This window comes from Phytophthora cinnamomi (assembly GCF_018691715.1).
Source record: "Phytophthora cinnamomi strain GKB4 chromosome Unknown Contig102, whole genome shotgun sequence".
NCBI lineage: Eukaryota > Oomycota > Peronosporomycetes > Peronosporales > Peronosporaceae > Phytophthora > Phytophthora cinnamomi.
The window spans coordinates 979,383-1,002,752 of NW_027151035.1; the positions used below are offsets into that span (position 1 = coordinate 979,383).

Here is a 23,370-nt window from a genome sequence, read left to right on the forward strand (position 1 = left end):
GTCCGAGGCGATACGCTTCGCATTTCGGTGCAGTACACCCGACAATTTGGACACCTTCAAGCTGATGACGTACCAACTAGCGACGAGAAAGCGGATGCTTTTATTTTCCTTCGTTAACGATAAGAAGTCCTTCCCACTACTCCACACCAAGACTTCATTCTTGAGCTGGGGCACGTTTTTGGAAGTAGTGATGAAACAAATTACCTTCGCTTTTGTCGACTATTCTTCCGCAAGTGCCTTCTTGGTCTCCTCAAGTTCGTCCTCGACGTCACGAAGCTTTGCTTCCAGTATGTCAATGTGGTCGAATGCGACCGGTTCGAGGCGGAAAATGTACTTGGCGTTCCAAGCCGAGCGGAAGATCCGGATTTTCACGGTGAGCTCCAGTTGGACAGCGCCATCAATGAGTGGAGTCAAGTTCCGGGATTTTTTTTCGGATCCATCTTTGAGACCCCTTGCTCCGAGTCGCTGTCCGAGTCGTTGGACTTCTTGCTGTGGTTGTTTTCTTCTTCCTCCTCCTCCTCCTTAATTTCACGGTCCATCAAGTACTCCAGTGTATCTTTGAATAGCAGGTTATCAAGCAGATATTGTTAGTATTTTATTGTTTTACGTAGTGTATTGCTGGGAAGTAATATGGCATTGACGTAGTCCACCAGGGTGGTGTTGGGAATACTGTTGATGGTCGTCAAGTATTCCTTCTCGTCCAGGAAGCCAGTGCTCCAGTGCTTGCTCTTCCGGTCCTCGAGGAGGATCTTCACCTCGTAAGCACGGCACTTTTAATTTTGAACTAGTCACTTTCGACAATACATGTAATGTTTCGACTGGTTACTTTTTCATTGTCGACTAGTTCCTAGTGAGTCACTACATAGTAGTGACAACCAAAAGTAACTAGTCGAAAATGTATTGACTAGTCACTTTATTCTTCGTTCTCTACTAGCCACTAGTGACGCTGAATAGCAAAAAGTAACTAATACAATATGCGATCAAGTTTCGAAATTAATTACATCTCAGTTCAAGTTACAATGGTTGCGTTCTACTCGACCTGTGCCTGGGTTTACACCCGCGTGCAACGCACACGGCTTATAAACCACAGGTAGCGTTCTACTCGACCTGTGCCTGGGTTTACACCCGCGTGCAACGCACACGGCCTATAAACCACAGGTAGCGTTCTACTCGGCATTTAGTCACTTCAAAAATTATATGATCTGGAACGCTCGTTACGAACCCCAAGTAAGAACGATTCTCGCTGCTGGCATTGCTTGTCGACTTGCTTACGAGCGAACATCTAACGTACATGTAGTAATAGTACTTCCGATCAAGATCATAAGACTCACAACAACAACAACAACAAAAACAGTGCACTACGGTGATAGTGTATTGATACTTGGCGCGGCACCGACTAAGGATCGTATGTACATGAACGGCAGCGATAAGAACTCCTGAGGCTATAGCAAGTGAAATGTCATGAACTCCATCATGTTCATGGTGAAGTGGCACAAATCTTTCGTGCAGGGCACGATACTACGACGATGAAATTCTTATCCGAAGCCACCCATGATAAAACGTCCGACGGCTGATAAATTACTGTTCAGTATAATATCGCACACCGAACATACCTATCGAATCGTGGCCTATTCAGTGAGATTCTCGCTCGTGTTCAGTTTTTTGTCTGAAAGTGCGGGCGTACTGCACTATACTGTACGTAATTTATGAAAACTGAAGTTGCAAATCCCCGAGATCTCGAATAAGATTTTCGTGGAAAGAATGTAGGTGCAAGCGCGTTACTGGTCCCTCCTCGGTGATGGCCATAATGGTGTCGTTGAAGCTTGCACAGGCGCAAACACCAGTTTTTGTTGCTTGCGCACGTTGGAAGGTCTGGCGGTAGGTCCGCCTTCTATCATGGCAGGACGCTTGGCCGTCAGCAGATCCAAACACTTCAAGCTGCCCTCGGAGGCTTCGGCTCACTTGCCAATTTCCTCCGCAAGACACAGCTAGAAAAAATATGCCGAAGGACTTGTTCGCTGAAACCCCCTACCCGGGTCTGCGCGTGTCCGAGGAGACAAAATTCCAGCTAATCGACCTCGAGAACGAACTTCTGGCGGAGCATTTCCAAAAGTACGAGGAGTACGTCGCTGTTGACAACCGCCGCGTGGACGAACAGCGTTGGAAATATTTCAAGTCCAAGGAAGACCTGCATGTGTACGAAGACCGCTTGAACCAAGCCAGCAGTACAGTGGTCACGAACTCGGGTATGCCCGTGATGCTACGTGTTGGAACGGTTCCCGGTCGCTTGGACGATCTCATGTTTGGCGTCGTGAACCCGACGCCAGACGCTATGCAAGTTCAAACCTCGTACGTTCATGACGTCGACGCTTCCACAATATTGTGTCGAATTGTCGAACCAAGCGAAGAGGAACCGTTCCGCTCGCTCGTCATTAAGTGGCTGACACTTGATGCCCCATTGCAGCTGAAAGCCCGTGACTTCGTGTACATCGAGGCGACCGGTATTTTACACTTCAGCAACGGCGACCGCGTTGGCTACCACCTCAAGCATTCGATTGAGCTCACGCAGACCAAGTCACAGCCGAACGTCATCCGCGCAAACCTATCATACTGCAGCTTCTACCGACAGAGTCACACCAACGTTATCGACGTCTTTGGAACCAGCACTATTGCCCCCGGAGGCATGATCGGGCGCTTTAGATCGATCCGACTGGCTACAGATGCTCTTCTTTCGACGTACAACCTCGTATTCTGCGCGCAGATGAAGAAAATGTCGTGGATGCTCCAGCAGCAGCGCTCGATGGGTCTGCGAAGAGGACGAAACAAAAGCTGCGTGATGTGCAACAAGGACACAAGCTCGGGGATCGTTGGCAGAATCGGCAAGAGCACATGCAACCTGTGCTATGGTTCCGTGTGTCACTCGTGCAGGATTAACTGGCGCATCAGCTTCATCGCTCTCGGCGGCAAATTAGTTCAGCGCAAAATTGCCTTCTGTGCGACGTGTATCAGCAAAGCCTCTGCCTGTGACCCACAACAGGCTGCCATCGACCAAGCTACAGGTTGCAGGTCTTACAAAGCCCTCTCAACCGCTTCCCGCTCGGACACGACGGAAGTGTCCAATTTCTCGGCCGTCTCGTATTCAGACCCAGTGGAAGTATCAGAATACGATTACAGGACTTGTTTATAGGCGGTGGCTCCAGAGTTTATGCTGAGCGATGTCTAAGGCAGAGCTAACATACACAAATATATGTTATGTATGCATCGAACGGAAATTGCGTGATACGAGCTTTGCCTACGTAAAATCAAAGGAGCTACAGAGACCTACGGATATCGCCATCTCTGCCGATCCTGTCATCGTTGCATCAACTGATTGCCTTGGTTTACCTCATCCCCCCTGCCAGGTAGTGCTGCAACTTGACGCGCCGTTCCTCCAAAACATCGGCACTATCGATACCGAAGTCGTCGTTCAGCAGAATACTGAGTTCATTGATCCGGCGGTGGCCCCACCTCCTCAACGACGCATAGTTTGTCGGAAAGAACCGACGAGGGACAACTTCACCCACTGGCAGCCGGGGAATATCGCGGCACGGAGGTGACATACCAGGAAGCAAGTCCCCGAGGCCTGGCGTGGTCTTGACAAATCGGTGAAGTTGGCGCACCCCTCCATGAACTGCACCGTCACGAAAGACTCGGGCGTTATGCACCGCAGCCCGCGTGTTGTGGAGAATAGCGCCGGTCCTTTGCTGCTCCTCTTGAAGTTGACTCAGCTGCCGGCGGAGGCTCCTCGATTGTTCCGCTCCGAGCTCGATCTGCTCTTGTTGCTGCTGGATCAGCTCTTCCGACTGCTGGAGTCGCTGGAACATCCGATGCTCCGACTGCAGTAGCTGATCGCGGAAGTCGCGTAGAATCCACTCGTCACGTAGTTGGATGTGGTGCCAAAGATCGATGGACCACTGCGGGGGCGTGAGACTGGGGTCCATGGTCGGAGCTTGACGTGTTCGTGCTTCGGCTCCGTTTGAGGAATGACATCTGAGCAGACTAAGCGGGAACCGGCAGCCATGAAGTTGTTACTGCCGCAACAACCCACTCGAAAGACACGAAGTGGTGTATCGTGGTCATTTTGTGTTGATGCCGGCACACACGGAGGAGACCCACGACCACGAGAGACTACATGTATTGACGTTACCCTCTGCGCCCCCGTCTCGAGACCAGACTAAGTACGATCGTTTGCTTCCTCTCATTCACTGTCAGGATGTCACTGAGTGCCAACCGGATGTCGTTGAGTGCGAAGGAAGAGGTATAATTTTTTTTATCCCTGTGAAGACAAGGGAGCTGTCGCTAACAAGGGAGATATGCGCCCCCCTTTAGGTCTGCATCGTGGACGAGGAGAACAATGTGATTGGCAAGGCCGATCGCGCCGTCATGGTAAAGACGAAGGATTTGATAACAATTGAGCTATGCTTTTTTTATTGATGCCCGCCGTTGCCATGAATCAGCGAGCATTCAACCTGCCGCATCGCGCGTCCTACGTCGTCATCAAGAATTCGAGGTAGGAGATTATCCTGAAAGAATCCGCGGTCTGCATACACTTACCATATACTTACTGTCTTTTTGATGCTGCTACGTGTGTATAGTGGCAAGTACTACGTGCAGCGTCGCACAATGATCAAGGACTACTGCCCCGGGATGCTGGACCCCATGACCGGTGGAGTCGTGCAGTTCGGTGAGCCCATGGACGTGAACGCCGAGCGTGAGGCTGAGGAGGAGATGGGTGTCAAGAACACGCCGCTGCGCTACCTGACCACGTTTTACTACGGAGACGACCGCAGCCGCGTGTGGGGCGGACTCTTCGACTGCACGTTTGATGGCCCGTTGGTGCTGCAAGAGGAAGAAGTGGACGAAGTGCTGACAATGACTGCGGACGAGATTCTTGCGCGCCGCATGGAGTTCACTCCTGACGGCATCTTCGCGTTTGAAAAGTACCTCAAATTCATCGAAGACGAACGCAAGTAGAGAAAAAGGAAAGAAAGCAAAACAGAGATGCAGCTCGTCTTCATCGCCATCAACGCGTCGTTCACTTTTGTCAAAGCAACAATCCTGATGAAAGGTAATGTGCAAGAATTAACCAATTGATTCATTCCCTTTCGGCTGCGATGTCCCAGGACTGAAGGTGAGTCGCTACACAAAGCTGGTCTTGTTTCCGCGCCTTGTCTAACGGGAATTAGTTCCAAGTGGTGTCGGATCCGGCACAGCAACCGAGGATTAAGCGGCGCGTTCCGCACGCTGGGGGCAAGATGGTCTGAGAAAATGCGGAAGCGCCATCGCCAATGAAGAGCTTGGTGGTCTTGTCACGATGAAGGGATGATGGATTTTCGGCAAACTGTGGTGCTGATAAATTGTGCTGTGAGGAAGAAAGAAGGAGGTGGACATCCATGCTGGCATCGGTTCGCAAAGGAAATTTGAAGCAGGCACAACAAAATGCTAACGCATGGTGGTAGAAGCCGGATACAACATTTGTCGAAATAGCATCGCCGTCAGATAGTTCTTATACAACCTAATGACCTCGGCAGTGCGAACCTGCATGGAATTCCCACCACTCCTCGTAACGGGGTCCAGAGTTAGTTCCCATTTTGGACTTAGAAAATCACAGACACCCAAGGATATTAGACACGCATGTGCAATATTTTATTGCTGCTTGTGCTACAGTCCACGCGCCAGAATAGCGCCATCCAGTGTGATGTTTGCCCCATCTAGCACGAAGGACGCATCATTCAGATTGCCAAATTCTCGACAGAGAGGCACCAAGAAGTCCGTGGACGTCTGCAGCCGTACGATCTGCCTTGTCGCGCTGTCCCATTCAAAATGAAGTGTCGACGGGAGAAGCAGCTGCGCTCCTATGAGCTTTTTGCCAAGAAGCATGGCCTTGACATCTCGGTTCTCGCTGGGACAAGGTGAAAGGTGCGGGAAGACATGCTTTATCGTTTCCGTGGTGACCGTCACTCGTAAAGATGCCGAGACGATAACGAGGCCCTTTGACATCTCGTTCATGTGCTCCAACCGGAACTCCAAGTCTTGGAAATACGCCGAATACTGGCACCAATGATCCATCAACGCTGCCACGCCTCGACTCTCCCCTAGCTCAATGTTCGGTGCCATCCCATATTCCAGAAAAACTTGTTGCCGCTGCGCCGCATCACACGCGTTACTGCCGATTCTAGTATTGTGTGCCCCAGAGAACACGTCAACGCCGTGGCGGAAGAAATGAAAGTACTCCACGATAACACTGTGGACGCTCCGCTTCCCTTCCCATAAGGTCTGATCTCGCTGAACTGTCAACTGCGATATTTCTCGTTGCAGAATGGAGATGGCGTCCCCAAGGAGTTTTATCTTCGTACGCTGCTTAAATCGATATCTGGCTTGGCTAAGACGGCATTGCTCCCGACGATCCGTTGTGTTCGCTCGGACTGCTTTACGCCGTTGCGTATGGATAGCTGTGACAGTCTGCCCACTTGGTGTCGGATAATAAAGCTCTGGTCCGGGCAGTCTTTCTGCGTTGGTGGGGGCACAGATTGCCGTATCAGCGTGTGTCAACCTCGACGTGGTCGGGTTAGGAACTGTCTCCAGTGGGTAGCTCTCGTCCTCAGTATGCGCAGGCATTCGATCACTCCTATTACATGCAGTGTCATGTACCCGCTTGGCTCGAGTAAAAAGGGGTCCGACGATAGTGAATTGGGTGGTCGCATCTGTCGTATGAACGGCGAACGTCTGCATCAGGCTTCGGGTGGTGACTTGGTCCGAGTTGATAATTTGTGAAGTGATGCGATCATCCAACCAACTACTCGCTCATGCAACTTCACCACAACGAACATCAACGAACCATTCGCCATATTGTAAGTACCCAAAAGGTAAAGCCAAGAGCGAACCTTGCCGTTGCATCATCATCCCATAATCCGATCTCACGTAGACGGGAGTAAGCAGTCGTAGTGGTCTATTATACCAGAATACAAGTCAGATGCCGTTTACAATACTATGTGGCCAGGCAAATTCTACCATCCCGTCACCGTCCCATAATCTAGCGAGATGAATCCTGCAAGTGCAGTAGAAATCTGCGGCTTACGAAATACTACGGTAGGTCCGATTTGTCAATTTGTGAAATGATGCGCTCGTCCAACCGACTACTAGCTCATGCTAACTTCGCCACAACGAGCAACAACGAAATTCTCAATACTGTTAGTAAAAGTCATGAGCGAACCTTGCCGTTGCATCATCACCCCGTAATACCAAGATCTTACGTGGATGGGAGTAAGCAGTCGTGGTACAATACAAGTCGGATGCTGTTACACAGTTCTATGTCGTCGTCCCATAATCTAGTGAGGTGAACCCTGCCATTGCAGTAGAAATCTGTGGCTTACGAAATACTGCGAAGATGAAATTCTTTGCTGCTTCTATCTGGTGAGTTAGCGTTGTCCAATCCAGCGTACTGGGACTTGTTCATGCGTCGCCCTTCATCTGTCGCACACACTCGCTAAAGCTGCGATGCAAAACGATTTTTGTCTTCGCTAAGGACGACGTCTTCACTAAGGACGACGAACTACGAGTTTAGTTAACTACTGTACCGTAGGTTTAGCGGCGGCCACGGTGGATCATTTTAACGTCCCTCGTTTGACCTGCCGCAGCTCTCGCATTGGTTAGGATGCTACCTGTACAGCTTCCTGGCCGTTCGACTCGCTTGCGAGTACAGATTCAACTGCGATGTAGCCATCTCCACCGCCCGCACTATCCGATATCACTAATTACATAGCCGTGCTTCGCCTGGAACAGCTCTGGATTGTAAATTGCGGGCCGCACTCCCAGATTGAACCTCATGTTGCGCACCTTAACTTAGCTACGTTGGACATCATTACTACCAATAAAACATCCACAGCCTCTACGATAAAAAGTGTCGCTTCCCGTGGCCGCCGAATGTGAACGTCCTACCACGGGTTCTCTGTTGGAGTAATGGACCTCACAGAGGAATCAGGACAGAGGAGGATAGTAGTCGTTGACATGTGCAAATGTAGGAGCTTGAGCGAGAAAACGGTAGAAAAGAAGAAGATCCGTGTCGGAAGCTTTATAAAAGCAGAAGAGTGACTGGCGACAAACCTAACTGTTGCTCGAGAAGAGAAAAATCCGACGGATGTCGCTTGAGTAGACATATAAATCATTTGTCACAGGTACTATCGTTTCTTAAAGTCTATGCAAAAGAGTAGGTATTCTATTTCAATCTCAACTGGATGGGTCAACATACCAGCATAATTTGTCAAACAAACAGGCTATTGAAAATAACATGCATTAAACACGGAAGATCTTCATCAACACATATCAAATTAAACAGGGTATGAGATAAATCAGTAACAGCACCTATGCCTCTCGGCGCTGAAAGGCCTAATCAATCAACCACTCCATGCAGCTGCGCCGGCCGGAGCGCTCGGGCGCGGCGGCGTCTCTCTCGGCCCCCAGGGCTCCGCTATGGACGCAACTGGATGCGTCTGCTCCGCAGGACGAGCGCGCAGCATCACACACCACCGCGTGCTCTCCGGCGGCGCGCTCGGGCCACGCAATGACGCTATTGCCCACGGCCAGCGTGCTGCTCTTCGGCGGCGCCGACAGCCAGGTCTTCTTCGTGGACGTGTTTCTCCTGGAGCCCGCGGGGTACGCGGCGTCAAGCAGCAGCAGGCCATCGACCAAGCTACGGGTTGCAGGTCTTACAAAGCCCTCTCAACCGCTTCCCGCTCGGACACGACGGAAGTGTCCAATTTCTCGGCCGTCTCGTATTCGGACCCAGTGGAAGTATCAGAATACGATTACAGGACTTGTTTATAGGCGGTGGCTCCAGAGTTTATGCTGAGCAATGTCTAAGGCAGAGCTAACAGACACAAACATATGTTATGATGTATCGAGCGGAATTGCGTGATACGAGCTTTGCCTACGTAAAATCAAAGGAGGTACAGAGACCTACGGATATCGCCATCTCTGCCGATCCTGTCATCGTTGCATCAACTGATTGCCTTGGTTTACCTCATCCCCCCTGCCAGGTAGTGCTGCAACTTGACGCGCCGTTCCTCCAAAACATCGGCACTATCGATACCGAAGTCGTCGTTCAGCAGAATACTGAGTTCATTGATCCGGCGGTGGCCCCACCTCCTCAACGACGCATAGTTTGTCGGAAAGAACCGACGAGGGACAACTTCACCCACTGGCAGCCGGGGAATATCGCGGCACGGAGGTGACATATCAGGAAGCAAGTCCCCGAGGCCTGGCGTGGTCTTGACAAATCGGTGAAGTTGGCGCACCCCTCCATGAACTGCACCGTCACGAAAGACTCGGGCGTTATGCACCGCAGCCCGCGTGTTGTGGAGAATAGCGCCGGTCCTTTGCTGCTCCTCTTGAAGTTGACTCAGCTGCCGGCGGAGGCTCCTCGATTGTTCCGCTCCGAGCTCGATCTGCTCTTGTTGCTGCTGGATCAGCTCTTCCGACTGCTGGAGTCGCTGGAACATCCGATGCTCCGACTGCAGTAGCTGATCGCGGAAGTCGCGTAGAATCCACTCGTCACGTAGTTGGATGTGGTGCCAAAGATCGATGGACCACTGCGGGGGCGTGAGACTTGGGGTCCATGGTCGGAGCTTGACGTGTTCGTGCTTCGGCTCCGTTTGAGGAATGACATCTGAGCAGACTAAGCGGGAACCGGCAGCCATGAAGTTGTTACTGCCGCAACAACCCACTCGAAAGACACGAAGTGGTGTATCGTGGTCATTTTGTGTTGATGCCGGCACACACGGAGGAGACCCACGACCACGAGAGACTACATGTATTGACGTTACCCTCTGCGCCCCCGTCTCGAGACCAGACTAAGTACGATCGTTTGCTTCCTCTCATTCACTGTCAGGATGTCACTGAGTGCCAACCGGATGTCGTTGAGTGCGAAGGAAGAGGTATAATTTTTTTTATCCCTGTGAAGACAAGGGAGCTGTCGCTAACAAGGGAGATATGCGCCCCCCTTTAGGTCTGCATCGTGGACGAGGAGAACAATGTGATTGGCAAGGCCGATCGCGCCGTCATGGTAAAGACGAAGGATTTGATAACAATTGAGCTATGCTTTTTTTATTGATGCCCGCCGTTGCCATGAATCAGCGAGCATTCAACCTGCCGCATCGCGCGTCCTACGTCGTCATCAAGAATTCGAGGTAGGAGATTATCCTGAAAGAATCCGCGGTCTGCATACACTTACCATATACTTACTGTCTTTTTGATGCTGCTACGTGTGTATAGTGGCAAGTACTACGTGCAGCGTCGCACAATGATCAAGGACTACTGCCCCGGGATGCTGGACCCCATGACCGGTGGAGTCGTGCAGTTCGGTGAGCCCATGGACGTGAACGCCGATCGTGAGGCTGAGGAGGAGATGGGTGTCAAGAACACGCCGCTGCGCTACCTGACCACGTTTTACTACGGAGACGACCGCAGCCGCGTGTGGGGCGGACTCTTCGACTGCACGTTTGATGGCCCGTTGGTGCTGCAAGAGGAAGAAGTGGACGAAGTGCTGACAATGACTGCGGACGAGATTCTTGCGCGTCGCAAGGAGTTCACTCCTGACGGCATCTTCGCGTTTGAAAAGTACCTCAAATTCATCGAAGACGAACGCAAGTAGAGAAAAAGGAAAGAAAACAGAGATGCAGCTCGTCTTCATCGCCATCAACGCGTCGTTCACTTTTGTCAAAGCAATAATCCTGGTGAAAGGTAATGTGCAAGAATTAACCAATTGATTCATTCCCCTTCGGCTGCGATGTCCCAGGACTGAAGGTGAGTCGCTACACAAAGCTGGTCTTGTTTCCGCGCCTTGTCTAACGGGAATTAGTTCCAAGTGGTGTCGGATCCGGCACAGCAACCGAGGATTAAGCGGCGCGTTCCGCACGCTGGGGGCAAGATGGTCTGAGAAAATGCGGAAGCGCCATCGCCAGTGAAGAGCTTGGTGGTCTTGTCACGATGAAGGGATGATGGATTTTCGGCAAACTGTGGTGCTGATAAATTGTGCTGTGAGGAAGAAAGAAGGAGGTGGACATCCATGCTGGCATCGGTTCGCAAAGGAAATTTGAAGCAGGCACAACAAAATGCTAACGCATGGTGGTAGAAGCCGGGTACAACATTTGTCGAAATAGCATCGCCGTCAGATAGTTCTTATACAACCTAATGACCTCGGCAGTGCGAACCTGCATGGAATTCCCACCACTCCTCGTAACGGGGTCCAGAGTTAGTTCCCGTTTTGGACTTAGAAAATCACAGACACCCAAGGATATTAGACACGCATGTGCAATATTTTATTGCTGCTTGTGCTACAGTCCACGCGCCAGAATAGCGCCATCCAGTGTGATGTTTGCCCCATCTAGCATGAAGGACGCATCATTCAGATTGCCAAATTCTCGACAGAGAGGCACCAAGAAGTCCGTGGACGTCTGCAGCCGTACGATCTGCCTTGTCGCGCTGTCCCATTCAAAATGAAGTGTCGACGGGAGAAGCAGCTGCGCTCCGATGAGCTTTTTGCCAAGAAGCATGGCCTTGACATCTCGGTTCTCGCTGGGACAAGGTGAAAGGTGCGGGAAGACATGCTTTATCGTTTCCGTGGTGACCGTCACTCGTAAAGATGCCGAGACGATAACGAGGCCCTTTGACATCTCGTTCATGTGCTCCAACCGGAACTCCAAGTCTTGGAAATACGCCGAATACTGGCACCAATGATCCATCAACGCTGCCACGCCTCGACTCTCCCCTAGCTCAATGTTCGGTGCCATCCCATATTCCAGAAAAACTTGTTGCCGCTGCGCCGCATCACACGCGTTACTGCCGATTCTAGTATTATGTGCCCCAGAGAACACGTCAACGCCGTGGCGGAAGAAATGAAAGTACTCCACGATAACACTGTGGACACTCCGCTTCCCTTCCCATAAGGTCTGATCTCGCTGAACCGTCAACTGCGATATTTCTCGTTGCAGAATGGAGATGGCATCCCCAAGGAGTTTTATCTTCGTACGCTGCTTAAATCGATATCTGGCTTGGCTGAGACGGCATTGCTCCCGACGATCCGTTGTGTTCGCTCGGACTGCTTTACGCCGTTGCGTATGGATAGCTGTGACAGTCTGCCCACTTGGTGTCGGATAATAAAGCTCTGGTCCGGGCAGTCTTTCTGCGTTGGTGGGGGCACAGATTGCCGTATCAGCGTGTGTCAACCTCGACGTGGTCGGGTTAGGAACTGTCTCCAGTGGGTAGCTCTCGTCCTCAGTACGCGCAGGCATTCGATCACTCCTATTACATGTAGTGTCATGTACCCGCTTGGCTCGAGTAAAAAGGGGTCCGACGATAGTGAATTGGGTGGTCGCATCTGTCGTATGAACGGCGAACGTCTGCATCAGGCTTCGGGTGGTGACTTGGTCCGAGTTGATAATTTGTGAAATGATGCGATCATCCAACCAACTACTCGCTCATGCAACTTCGCCACAACGAACATCAACGAACCATTCGCCATACTGTAAGTACCCAAAAGGGTAAAGCCAAGTGCGAACCTTGCCGTTGCATCATCATCCCGTAATCCCGATCTTACGTAGACGGGAGTAAGCAGTCGTAGTGGTCTATTATACCAGAATACAAGTCAGATGCCGTTTACAATACTATGTGGCCAGGCAAATTCTACCATCCCGTCACCGTCCCATAATCTAGCGAGATGAATCCTGCAAGTGCAGTAGAAATCTGCGGCTTACGAAATACTACGGTAGGTCCGATTTGTCAATTTGTGAAATGATGCGCTCGTCCAACCGACTACTAGCTCATGCTAACTTCGCCACAACGAGCAACAACGAACGATTCTCAATACTGTTAGTAAAAGTCATGAGCGAACCTTGCCGTTGCATCATCATCCCGTAATACCAAGATCTTAAGTGGATGGGAGTAAGCAGTCGTGGTACAATACAAGTCGGATGCTGTTACACAGTTCTATGTCGTCGTCCCATAATCTAGTGAGGTGAACCCTGCCATTGCAGTAGAAATCTGTGGCTTACGAAATGTACTGCGAAGATGAAATTCTTTGCTGCTTCTATCTGGTGAGTTAGCGTTGTCCGATCCAGCGTACTTGGACTTGTTCATGCGTCGCCCTTCATCTGTCGCACACCCTCGCTAAAGCTGCGATGCAAAACGATTTTTGTCTTCGCTAAGGACGACGTCTTCACTAAGGACGACGAACTACGAGTTTAGTTAACTACTGTACCGTAGGTTTAGCGGCGGCCACGGTGGATCATTTTAACGTCCCTCGTTTGACCTGCCGCAGCTCTCGCATTGGTTAGGATGCTACCTGTACAGCTTCCTGGCCGTTCGACTCGCTTGCGAGTACAGATTCAACTGCGATGTAGCCATCTCCACCGCCCGCACTATCCGATATCACTAATTACATAGCCGTGCTTCGCCTGGAACAGCTCTGGATTGTAAATTGCGGGCCGCACTCCCAGATTGAAACTCATGTTGCGCACCTTAACTTAGCTACGTTGGACATCGTTACTCCCAATAAAACATCCACAGCCTCTACGATAAAAAGTGTCGCTTCCCGTGGCCGCCGAATGTGAACGTCCTACCACGGGTTCTCTGTTGGAGTAATGGACCTCACAGAGGAATCAGGACAGAGGAGGATAGTAGTCGTTGACATGTGCGAATGTAGGAGCTTGAGCGAGAAAACGGTAGAAAAGAAGAAGATCCGTGTCGGAAGCTTTATAAAAGCAGAAGAGTGACTGGCGACAAACCTAACTGTTGCTCGAGAAGAGAAAAATCCGACGGATGTCGCTTGAGTAGACATATAAATCATTTGTCACAGGTACTATCGTTTCTTAAAGTCTATGCAAAAGAGTAGGTATTCTATTTCAATCTCAACTGGATGGGTCAACATACCAGCATAATTTGTCAAACGAACAGGCTATTGAAAATAACATGCATTAAACACGGAAGATCTTCATCAACACATATCAAATTCAACAGGGTATGAGATAAATCAGTAATAGCACCTATGCCTCTCGGCGCTGAAAGGCCTAATCAATCAAACACTCCATGCAGCTGCGCCGGCCGGAGCGCTCGGGCGCGGCGGCGTCTCTCTCGGCCCCCAGGGCTCCGCTATGGACGCAACTGGATGCGTCTGCTCCGCAGGACGAGCGCGCAGCATCACACACCACCGCGTGCTCTCCGGCGGCGCGCTCGGGCCACGCAATGACGCTATTGCCCACGGCCAGCGTGCTGCTCTTCGGCGGCGCCGACGGCCAGGTCTTCTTCGAGGACATGTTTCTCCTGGAGCCCGCGGGGTACGCGGCGTCAAGCAGCAGCAGGCCATCGACCAAGCTACGGGTTGCAGGTCTTACAAAGCCCTCTCAACCGCTTCCCGCTCGGACACGACGGAAGTGTCCAATTTCTCGGCCGTCTCGTATTCGGACCCAGTGGAAGTATCAGAATACGATTACAGGACTTGTTTATAGGCGGTGGCTCCAGAGTTTATGCTGAGCAATGTCTAAGGCAGAGCTAACAGACACAAATATATGTTATGTATGCATCGAACGGAAATTACGTGATACGAGCTTTGCCTACGTAAAATCAAAGGAGCTACAGAGACCTACGGATATCGCCATCTCTGCCGATCCTGTCATCGCTGCATCAACTGATTGCCTTGGTTTACCCCATCCCCCCTGCCAGGTAGTGCTGCAACTTGCCGCGCCGTTCCTCCAAAACATCGGCACTATCGATACCGAAGTCGTCGTTCAGCAGAATGCTGAGTTCATTGATCCGGCGGTGGCCCCACCTCCTCAACGACGCATAGTTTGTCGGAAAGAACCGACGAGGGACAACTTCACCCACTGGCAGCCAGGGAATATCGCGGCACGGAGGTGACATGCCAGGAAGCAAGTCCCCGAGGCCTGGCGTGGTCTTGACAAATCGGTGAAGTTGGCGCACCCCGCCATGAACTGCACCGTCGCGAAAGACTCGGGCGTTATGCACCGCAGCCCGCGTGTTGTGGAGAATAGCGCCGGTCCTTTGCTGCTCCTCTTGAAGTTGACTCAGCTGCCGGCGGAGGCTCCTCGATTGTTCCGCTCCGAGCTCGATCTGCTCTTGTTGCTGCTGGATCAGCTCTTCCGACTGCTGGAGTCGCTGGAACATCCGATGCTCCGACTGCAGTAGCTGATCGCGGAAGTCGCGTAGAATCCACTCGTCACGTAGTTGGATGTGGTGCCAAAGATCGATGGACCACTGCGGGGGCGTGAGACTGGGGTCCATGGTCGGAGCTTGACGTGTTCGTGCTTTGGCTCCGTTTGAGGAATGACATCTGAGCAGACTAAGCGGGAACCGGCAGCCATGAAGTTGTTACTGCCGCAACAACCCACTCGAAAGAGACGAAGTGGTGTATCGTGGTCATTTTGCGTTGATGCCGGCACACACGGAGGAGACCCACGACCACGAGAGACTACATGTATTGACTTTAGGTCTGCATTGTGGACGAGGAGAACAATGTGATTGGCAAGGCCGATCGCGCCGTCATGGTAAGACAAAGGATTTAATAATGTCACACAAACCGATGCGAAGACCCGAAGCTTGAGGGCGCAGTAGCGGGCGCCCGTCGAACACTTGAGAGGAAGATTGGAAATTGAAAAGTGATTGATTGAATCGTTAGTTTGGCGTCGGCTCATTGCCGCCGCACAACCAGTAGTTCTTGGCGACCTGGACACGCAAACAAGTATCCAGGTCCCATCCTAAAGTCTATCAATCGCAGATCCTAATTCTATCCTGATCTACCAATGAGAATCTACTAATCCAAAACGTAGCTTGATCCAAATATGCGACTCGCGTCCCATAATCAAAAGTTCGGCTCGAAAACTTGATTCTTGCACATCTCAAGGATTTTTAGCCAATGAGGTCGCATGAAACTCCATGTTTATGCGTCCCATAATCATGATTATTCTTGATATTGACCAGTAGGATAGCATGTAACGAATATAGACCATGCAATGTTTTATTACGCTGTACAGCGTAAACAGAAAGGTATGCATTAGCAATTGACGTGGGAGTCCTCTGCCATCTCATTGGCAGACGGACGTCCACGTCACATGACCTCCCTTCCAAGAAGACCCCGCTATTTCGAAGCTGGCTTTCTCTTCTTCTTCGTTTCCCAGTACTTGTCAATGAGACCTGGAATCTGATTCAGGTTCTCTACTGGTTCCCACGTTGCTTCTTCGCGTGATTCACCAAGCCACCAAATCTGGTATTGGAGTTTCTTCTTCTTCTTACGATGACCAATGACTTCGCGCACAAGTTGACCTTCCGTACCGTCCTTCAAAATCACTTTGTTAACACTTTGGCTCCGTGATTCATCACTGCGATACGGCTTGAGCAATGAGGTGTGAAATACGGGATGCAACTTGAGACCCTTCGATAACTTCAGCTCGTATGAGTCACGATGAATTTGTTTCATAACCGGGTAAGGTCCAATAAACCGCGGTGCCAGCTTCTTTGACTGTGCGAAGCCTTTATGACGAATGTCCAAGTTTCGTCCATCTAGGAGTACCATATCTCCAGGTTTGAAGTCTTGAGCAAGTCTGTTCTTGTCGTAGTAAGACTTCATACGAGTTTGGGCTTCACTCATTGCATCTTGTGCCATCTTCAAAATTGCATCTTGCTTGAGCAGAAATTCTTGCGCCGATTTGTGCAACTGTTCAAATTCCGGGTCCCTAGCCACATCATCTGGCATATAGGGCACATAACCCAGATCAGCCTCAAACGGTGACATACCGATTGAGGAATGAACACGTCTATTGTACGCGAATTCAGCGAGATGCAAATATTCATCCCAGTCATTTTGGAATGGGTTCACGACACCCCGAAGATAGTCTTCAATAAACCGATTAGTACGTTCGGTCTGACCATCAGTCTGTGGGCGAAAGGCAGACGACAGATTGTGGGTCGTCTCCAAAGTCTTGATCACTTCTTGCCAGAACTTGGACGTAAATTTGGAGTCTCTGTCTGAAATGATCGATTTCGGCACGCCATGGTCTTTCACATAATTGACCATGAATAGCGCAGCAGTCTCTTCTGCTGTCGCATTCGTATTGGTTGCGATGAACTTCGCGCGCTTCGTCAACCGGTCCACCATAACCATAATGGCATCTTTTCCGGTTTCCGTGCTCGGCAGTGCAATCATAAAGTCCATCGACACATCAACCCATCTACCTCCTGGAATCTCCAAAGGCTGTAGTAGTCCGGGCGGCTTCGTTTGGCGTGCCTTATTCCGCTGACAACGTTCACACGTGTTGACATAGCGTTGAATGTATTTCGACATCTTGGGCCAGTAATACTTTTTCTGGACACCCAAGTATGTCTTAAAGTATCCGGGGTGACCTGCCGTGACCACATCGTGGTTTTCACAAATAACACGGTTCTTCAGATCTTCATTATCCGGAATTACCAGTCGAGCATTTTCATCATCTCTCGTTTGGTAAAATAACAATCCATTCTTCACAGAGTAGCGTGGTACCTCTTTACCACTAGAAATACTCTGCAACAACTCCTGAACTCTCCGGTCGGTAGAGTACAGTTGTTTGGCCGAGTGCGTCACAGTCGCACTTGGTGTTTGGATACTAGTAACAATTTCACGGTTTCGAGCAGCTTCGATGAGATCACTGAGACTAACCTGAGCGGCTTTATGCTCAAACAGTGGGTTTCGGGACATTGCATCCGACACTTGGTTACTTTCTCCTGGAATCCACTTGAACTGCGGTTGGAATTCAGCTAGCTCGTTAAACCAGCGCGCAACACGACGATTGGTTGTCTTTTGCGTCAATATAGTCTCGATGCTCTTGTGGTCTGTCTCCACGGTAAATGGGCGATCGAGAAGGTAAACTCTCCACACACGAAGGGCATGCATGATAGCCAGTAACTCCTGCTCACGAACAGGGTAGTTGAGTTCCGCTGGTTTCATTTTGCGTCCTGTGTATGCAATCGGATGCTCCAACCCTCCCTCGTTTTGAAACAAGACTCCCCCTATGGCAAAATTCGAGGCATCCATACGAATACCGAACGGTTTGTCGAAATCAGGAAGTCGTAGTACAGGAGGGGTGGAGAGACGGCGTTTGAGTTCATGGAAGCATTCCAACTGATGCTCAGACAAGTGTAACGTTTCCTTTGGGCGTAAACCCGTAGTACTATCGTGCAGTGGGCCTGCAAATTGTGCGAAGTCGGCGCAAAAACGCGAGACGTAGACCGTCGTACCTAAGAAGCTTTCCATTTGTTTCTTGGTACGTGGAATCGGCCAGTCGCTGATTACGCGCACTTTGTCAGGGTCCATTCGAACACCATGACGACCCACAAAGTCACCGAGACAGGGAATTTCTTCGACGCAGAACTGACACTTCGACAATTTTACGTACAATTGCTGTTCTTGACACCGTTGAAGCACTCTGTCCAACGCGTCGACATGCACCTGCACGTCCTTGTCTTGCGTAAAAACGTAGATGTCGTCAAAATAGATGCGCATCACATCGCGCAAGTCACTGAACACTCGCTGTAACAGCCTGTTAAATGTGCCCGGACTACCGCTCAAACCCATCGGGGTTACAAGATACTCAAACAGCCCATCGGGCGTCGAAAAAGCAGTAAATGGAATATCAGCTTCACGAAGTTTAACCTGATAGTATCCCCACAAGAGGTCCATACAGGAGAACCAGTAACTACCGCCCATCGCATCAAATGTGTCCTCCTTTCTCGGCATCGGTATCGCTGGCAAAATGGTGGCACTATTGAGTTGACGATAATCGTGCACAATGCGCCAACCCACGGGCTTCTTGACGCAGAACGTCGGAGCGCTGAATGCAGAGGTGCTAGGTCGAATAATACCTGCCTGCGCCATCTCTTTCGTCCAATCCTGGATCACCATTCGCTGCTCCGGGCTTTGGCGCCATTGTTTCACCGAGATCGGTTGTGTTCCCGGCTGAAGTTGAATTTCGTGTTCAATGCCTTCGCGGACAGGGGGTGTGGTACTTGGCAGCTCAGTGCGAAACACAGTATCGCGATACTTGAGCAAGACTTCATATGCGGGGTTGTTCGCCAGTGCCTCCCATCCTTGTTGTTTAAAATGCTCAGCCTTTTCTGAGTCATGTGGATTGACAACAAACACAGCTTCGATATCCTTCTTTTTGCGGAGTTCCTTCAGAAATTGCTTCGTTGTGATCAGTTTCGTTTCACCGAACGCACCCTTGTGACCATGCCGACGGTAGTAATGGAAGATTTCGCGGTTCTGGTTTGCGTTCTTGAAACGACGGCCTCCGATCATACGCGTTCGAGGTCTGTTAGGTACCACCAATTGGAGAGCCTGGGGTTCCTCAGTCCTTATACGCGGGCGCAATAGTAAACGTTCCCAATCGATGTCAGGGTTATTCTCCCGAAGCCACTTCATTCCGAGAAGCACATCCTTATCCTCCGGGACATGACCGTAAACGTTTCACACGTCACCGGGAAATCCGGAATCTGCAACATCATTTCGACGGTACGTCTTGGTCTTTGCACTGTTTGGTTGTATCCTAGACGAACTGTCATCATGTCGTCAGGATGCTCCTTGATGTCCAGCTGAAGTCGTACAGCTAGATCTTCAGTGACACCGTTGAGGCTGCTTCCATTGTCGACGAATATTGAGACGTCAGTCGCTGCCTCCTCCTGATTGTAGGCTAAAGCTTTCACTTCCAAAATGGCGTAGAATGATCCGCCAACATAGTGATTGCTTTCCTTGGTGGACTTGCATTGCGGCTTGATATGACCGACTTGTCCACAATTATGACAAGTGGCTGACTTTCGCCAATCCTCTTTTGGTCCACTCTTCGGTGACAGCTTTCGCTCCAGCGGCTTGCTGGTATTGTTAGCCGCTGGTTTCACAAATGATGCCGCTTTCGAAGAAGGCTGGCGATTCGCCGTGGTCTTTGCCGAGAGTCCTCCATAGTGAGCAAACTCGAAATTCGTTGCAATTTCAATTACTTCATGCAAGAATCTTGGACTGAGCTCCTTCACCTTTTTCGCTGTCTCCGGCCGAAGTCCGTTCTGAAAGTAGAACCGCTTCTCCATCTCCGAAATCTCCAACTCGGATTGAGACATCAGATCCTGAAACGATGACACATATTCATGGATGGTCCCGTGTTGTTTCAGCTGAAACAATCGCTCACGTAGATTGTATTCAAAGTCTTTGGGACGAAAGCGTTCACGTAGCTTCGCCTTAAACAATTGCCATGTTTTGGGAACTCCTGCCGCTTCACAATCTGAAAAAAAGCGCGATACCAGTTTAGCACAGATTTACCTAAACTGCTGGATATCATGGTCACAAAATCGGACGTATCGGCCTCCATCAATCCGCGCTTGTTAGCGTAATATTCCTCCATGGCAAAGATCCATAGTTCCAAATCTTCACCGAACTTCCCTTCATACATGGGAGGATCCTTCTTCCGTCTTTCACCTTGTGATGCGAGCAAGTGTTCAAAACGGTTATTGGCTTGCTGCATTTGCATCTGAAATTGCGTTTGCATCTGCGTCTGATACATTTGCTGTTGTTGCGTTAACCAGATCATTAACTGTTGCATTGACATTGCGTCAGGTGCAACGTTTGCCGTTCCGGCGGGTGGGACTTCATGGTGAGCTTCCTGCGGCGTTGCCGCCTCCGTTTGAGCCGTCCGTGGCACTTGGCGTTGCCGCGGGTTAGGCGATTCACTCTCAGCTGCCCTACCCCTTGTCATAGTCATTAGGGGTAGGACAGATGGACTTTTCGGTGAGTGATCCGTAAAATACGGCGAAATAAAACGGAAAAGGAATTAAAAGCTCAAAAAGTGTTTTACAACTTAGTGTTGCTGCGGTTTCTGGCGAATAAGGCTGTTAAGCTTCGCAGCAAGGTTGTCTTGGCACTCCAAAAGGTTCAGAAACGCCCGGTTAAGTTGGCGATCAACCTGGGCCTCGATGCTCTCGTCCTTGATCCAGAAAGTCTCTTTGCGAAACTTGCCCAAAACCCGCTTAGCCGTTTTGACCTGGCGGAGGAGATCCACTTGAAGTTTAGCGAAACTCTCCGCCTCGGCTGGCGAGAAGAAAAGACTGGTGTCAATCGCCGTAACAGGTGGTGGAGCAGGAGTGGACGTCGATGATACTTTGACGTCACTCGCTTTCTGATGCTTCCTCTTACTGCTTTGGTTGTGACCCTTCTTGTAGCGGGCCATAGATCGACTCCAAAGATCGAAAAAGAGGCAAGACTACCACCGGGTAACCAAGGACCGTTATACTTCTACAAAGTTCCGCTTTCGCAGACACAATGCAGGCGCCCTGGTGCTAAACCGACTTCTAGTGAAAGCCCAGCACACAGCGAAGGTTAGGTACAATCCGATCTAGGCGGAGGCAAAGTCCCTACGTGGTATTTCCACCGGCCACACGGAATGATAATGTACCCACTTCTTCGAAGTGTGCTCCTCAAAAGCTGCACGTTCGCAACCTAGAGCTTCCCCACGATGTGGCTGGCTCCAATAGTCACAGGTAAAATTCGCTTCCCACGATGTGGCCACGAGTAAACCTTTCTTGAACTTGAACCGAAGCTTGACACGGCAAGTGCTACTATGTCACACAAACCGATGCGAAGACCCGAAGCTTGAGGGCGCAGTGGCGGGCGCCCGTCGAACACTTGAGAGGAAGATTGGAAATTGAAAAGTGATTGATTGAATCGTTAGTTTGGCGTCGGCTCATTGCCGCCGCACAACCAGTAGTTCTTGGCGACCTGGACACGCAAACAAGTATCCAGGTCCCATCCTAAAGTCTATCAATCGCAGATCCTAATTCTATCCTGATCTACCAATGAGAATCTACTAATCCAAAACGTAGCTTGATCCAAATATGCGACTCGCGTCCCATAATCAAAAGTTCGGCTCGAAAACTTGATTCTTGCACATCTCAAGGATTTTTAGCCAATGGGGTCGCATGAAACTCCATGTTTATGCGTCCCATAATCATGATTATTCTTGATATTGGCCAGTAGGATAGCATGTAACGAATATAAACCATGCAATGTTTTATTACGCTGTACAGCGTAAACAGAAAGGTATGCATTAGCAATTGACGTGGGAGTCCTCTGCCATCTCATTGGCAGACGGACGTCCACGTCACAAATAACAATTGAGCTATGCTTTTTTTTATTGATGCCCGCCGTTGCCATGAATCAGCGAGCATTCAACCTGCCGCATCGCGCGTCCTACATCGTCATCAAGAATTCGAGGTAGGGGATTATCCTGAAAGAATCCGCGGTCTGCATACACTTACCATATACTTACTGTCGTTTTGATGCTGCTACGTGTGGATAGTGGCAAGTACTACGTGCAGCGTCGCACAATGATCAAGGACTACTGCCCCGGGATGCTGGACCCCATGACCGGTGGAGTCGTGCAGTTCGGTGAGCCCATGGACGTGAACGCCGAGCGTGAGGCTGAGGAGGAGATGGGTGTCAAGAACACGCCGCTGCGCTACCTGACCACGTTTTACTACGGAGACGACCGCAGCCGCGTGTGGGGCGGACTCTTCGACTGCACGTTTGATGGCCCGTTGGTGCTGCAAGAGGAAGAAGTGGACGAAGTGCTGACAATGACTGCGGACGAGATTCTTGCGCGCCGCATGGAGTTCACTCCTGACGGCATCTTCGCGTTTGAAAAGTACCTCAAATTCATCGAAGACGAACGCAAGTAGAGAAAAAGGAAAGAAAACAGAGATGCAGGTCGTCTTCCTCGCCATGAATGCGTCGTTCACTTTTGTCAAAGCAATAATCCTGATGAAAGGTAATGTGCAAGAATTAACCAATTGATTCATTCCCTTTCGGCTGCGATGTCCCAGGACTGAAGGTGAGTCGCTACACAAAGCTGGTCTTGTTTCCGCGCCTTGTCTAACGGGAATTAGTTCCAAGTGGTGTCGGATCCGGCACAGTAACGAGGATTAAGCGGCGCGTTCCGCACGCTGGGGGCAAGATGGTCTGAGAAAATGCGGAAGCGCCATCGCCAGTGAAGAGCTTGGTGGTCTTGTCACGATGAAGGGATGATAGATTTTCGGCAAACTGTGGTGCTGATAAATTGTGCTGTGAGGAAGAAAGAAGGAGGTGGACATCCATGCTGGCATCGGTTCGCAAAGGAAAATTGAAGCAGGCACAACAAAATGCTAACGCATGGTGGTAGAAGCCGGGTACAACATTTGTCGAAATAGCATCGCCACGCCATGTACTTCACAAAATGCTGAACTCGGCTGTGGATTCTCATTTCAAAACCAGAA

General features: G+C 50.4%; 4 protein-coding genes across 4 annotated transcripts; 1 reads left to right on the forward strand and 3 right to left on the reverse strand.

Annotated features, from left to right (window-relative positions):
* Positions 1-1,999: 1,999 nt before the first annotated feature.
* Positions 2,000-22,797, forward strand: IUM83_08046 (uncharacterized protein; the record flags this gene model as incomplete). The annotated part of the gene is made up of 9 exons (XM_067932396.1): positions 2,000-2,898; positions 4,147-4,173; positions 4,252-4,297; positions 4,369-4,425; positions 4,497-4,549; positions 4,635-4,833; positions 10,043-10,099; positions 22,281-22,333; positions 22,419-22,797. The coding sequence occupies 9 exons, from the start codon at positions 2,000-2,002 to the stop codon at positions 22,795-22,797; spliced, it is 1,770 nt and encodes a 589-aa protein (XP_067782958.1).
* On the reverse strand, positions 3,381-3,980 carry IUM83_08047 (uncharacterized protein; the record flags this gene model as incomplete). Its single annotated transcript, XM_067932397.1, has 1 exon — positions 3,381-3,980. One exon carries the CDS (start codon positions 3,978-3,980, stop codon positions 3,381-3,383), a length of 600 nt encoding a protein of 199 aa, XP_067783026.1.
* Positions 11,370-14,345, reverse strand: IUM83_08048 (WD repeat-containing protein 43; the record flags this gene model as incomplete). The annotated part of the gene is made up of 2 exons (XM_067932398.1): positions 11,370-11,759; positions 14,238-14,345. The coding sequence occupies 2 exons, from the start codon at positions 14,343-14,345 to the stop codon at positions 11,370-11,372; spliced, it is 498 nt and encodes a 165-aa protein (XP_067782965.1).
* Positions 14,731-15,330, reverse strand: IUM83_08049 (uncharacterized protein; the record flags this gene model as incomplete). The annotated part of the gene is made up of 1 exon (XM_067932399.1): positions 14,731-15,330. One exon carries the CDS (start codon positions 15,328-15,330, stop codon positions 14,731-14,733), a length of 600 nt encoding a protein of 199 aa, XP_067782966.1.
* Positions 22,798-23,370: the final 573 nt, after the last annotated feature.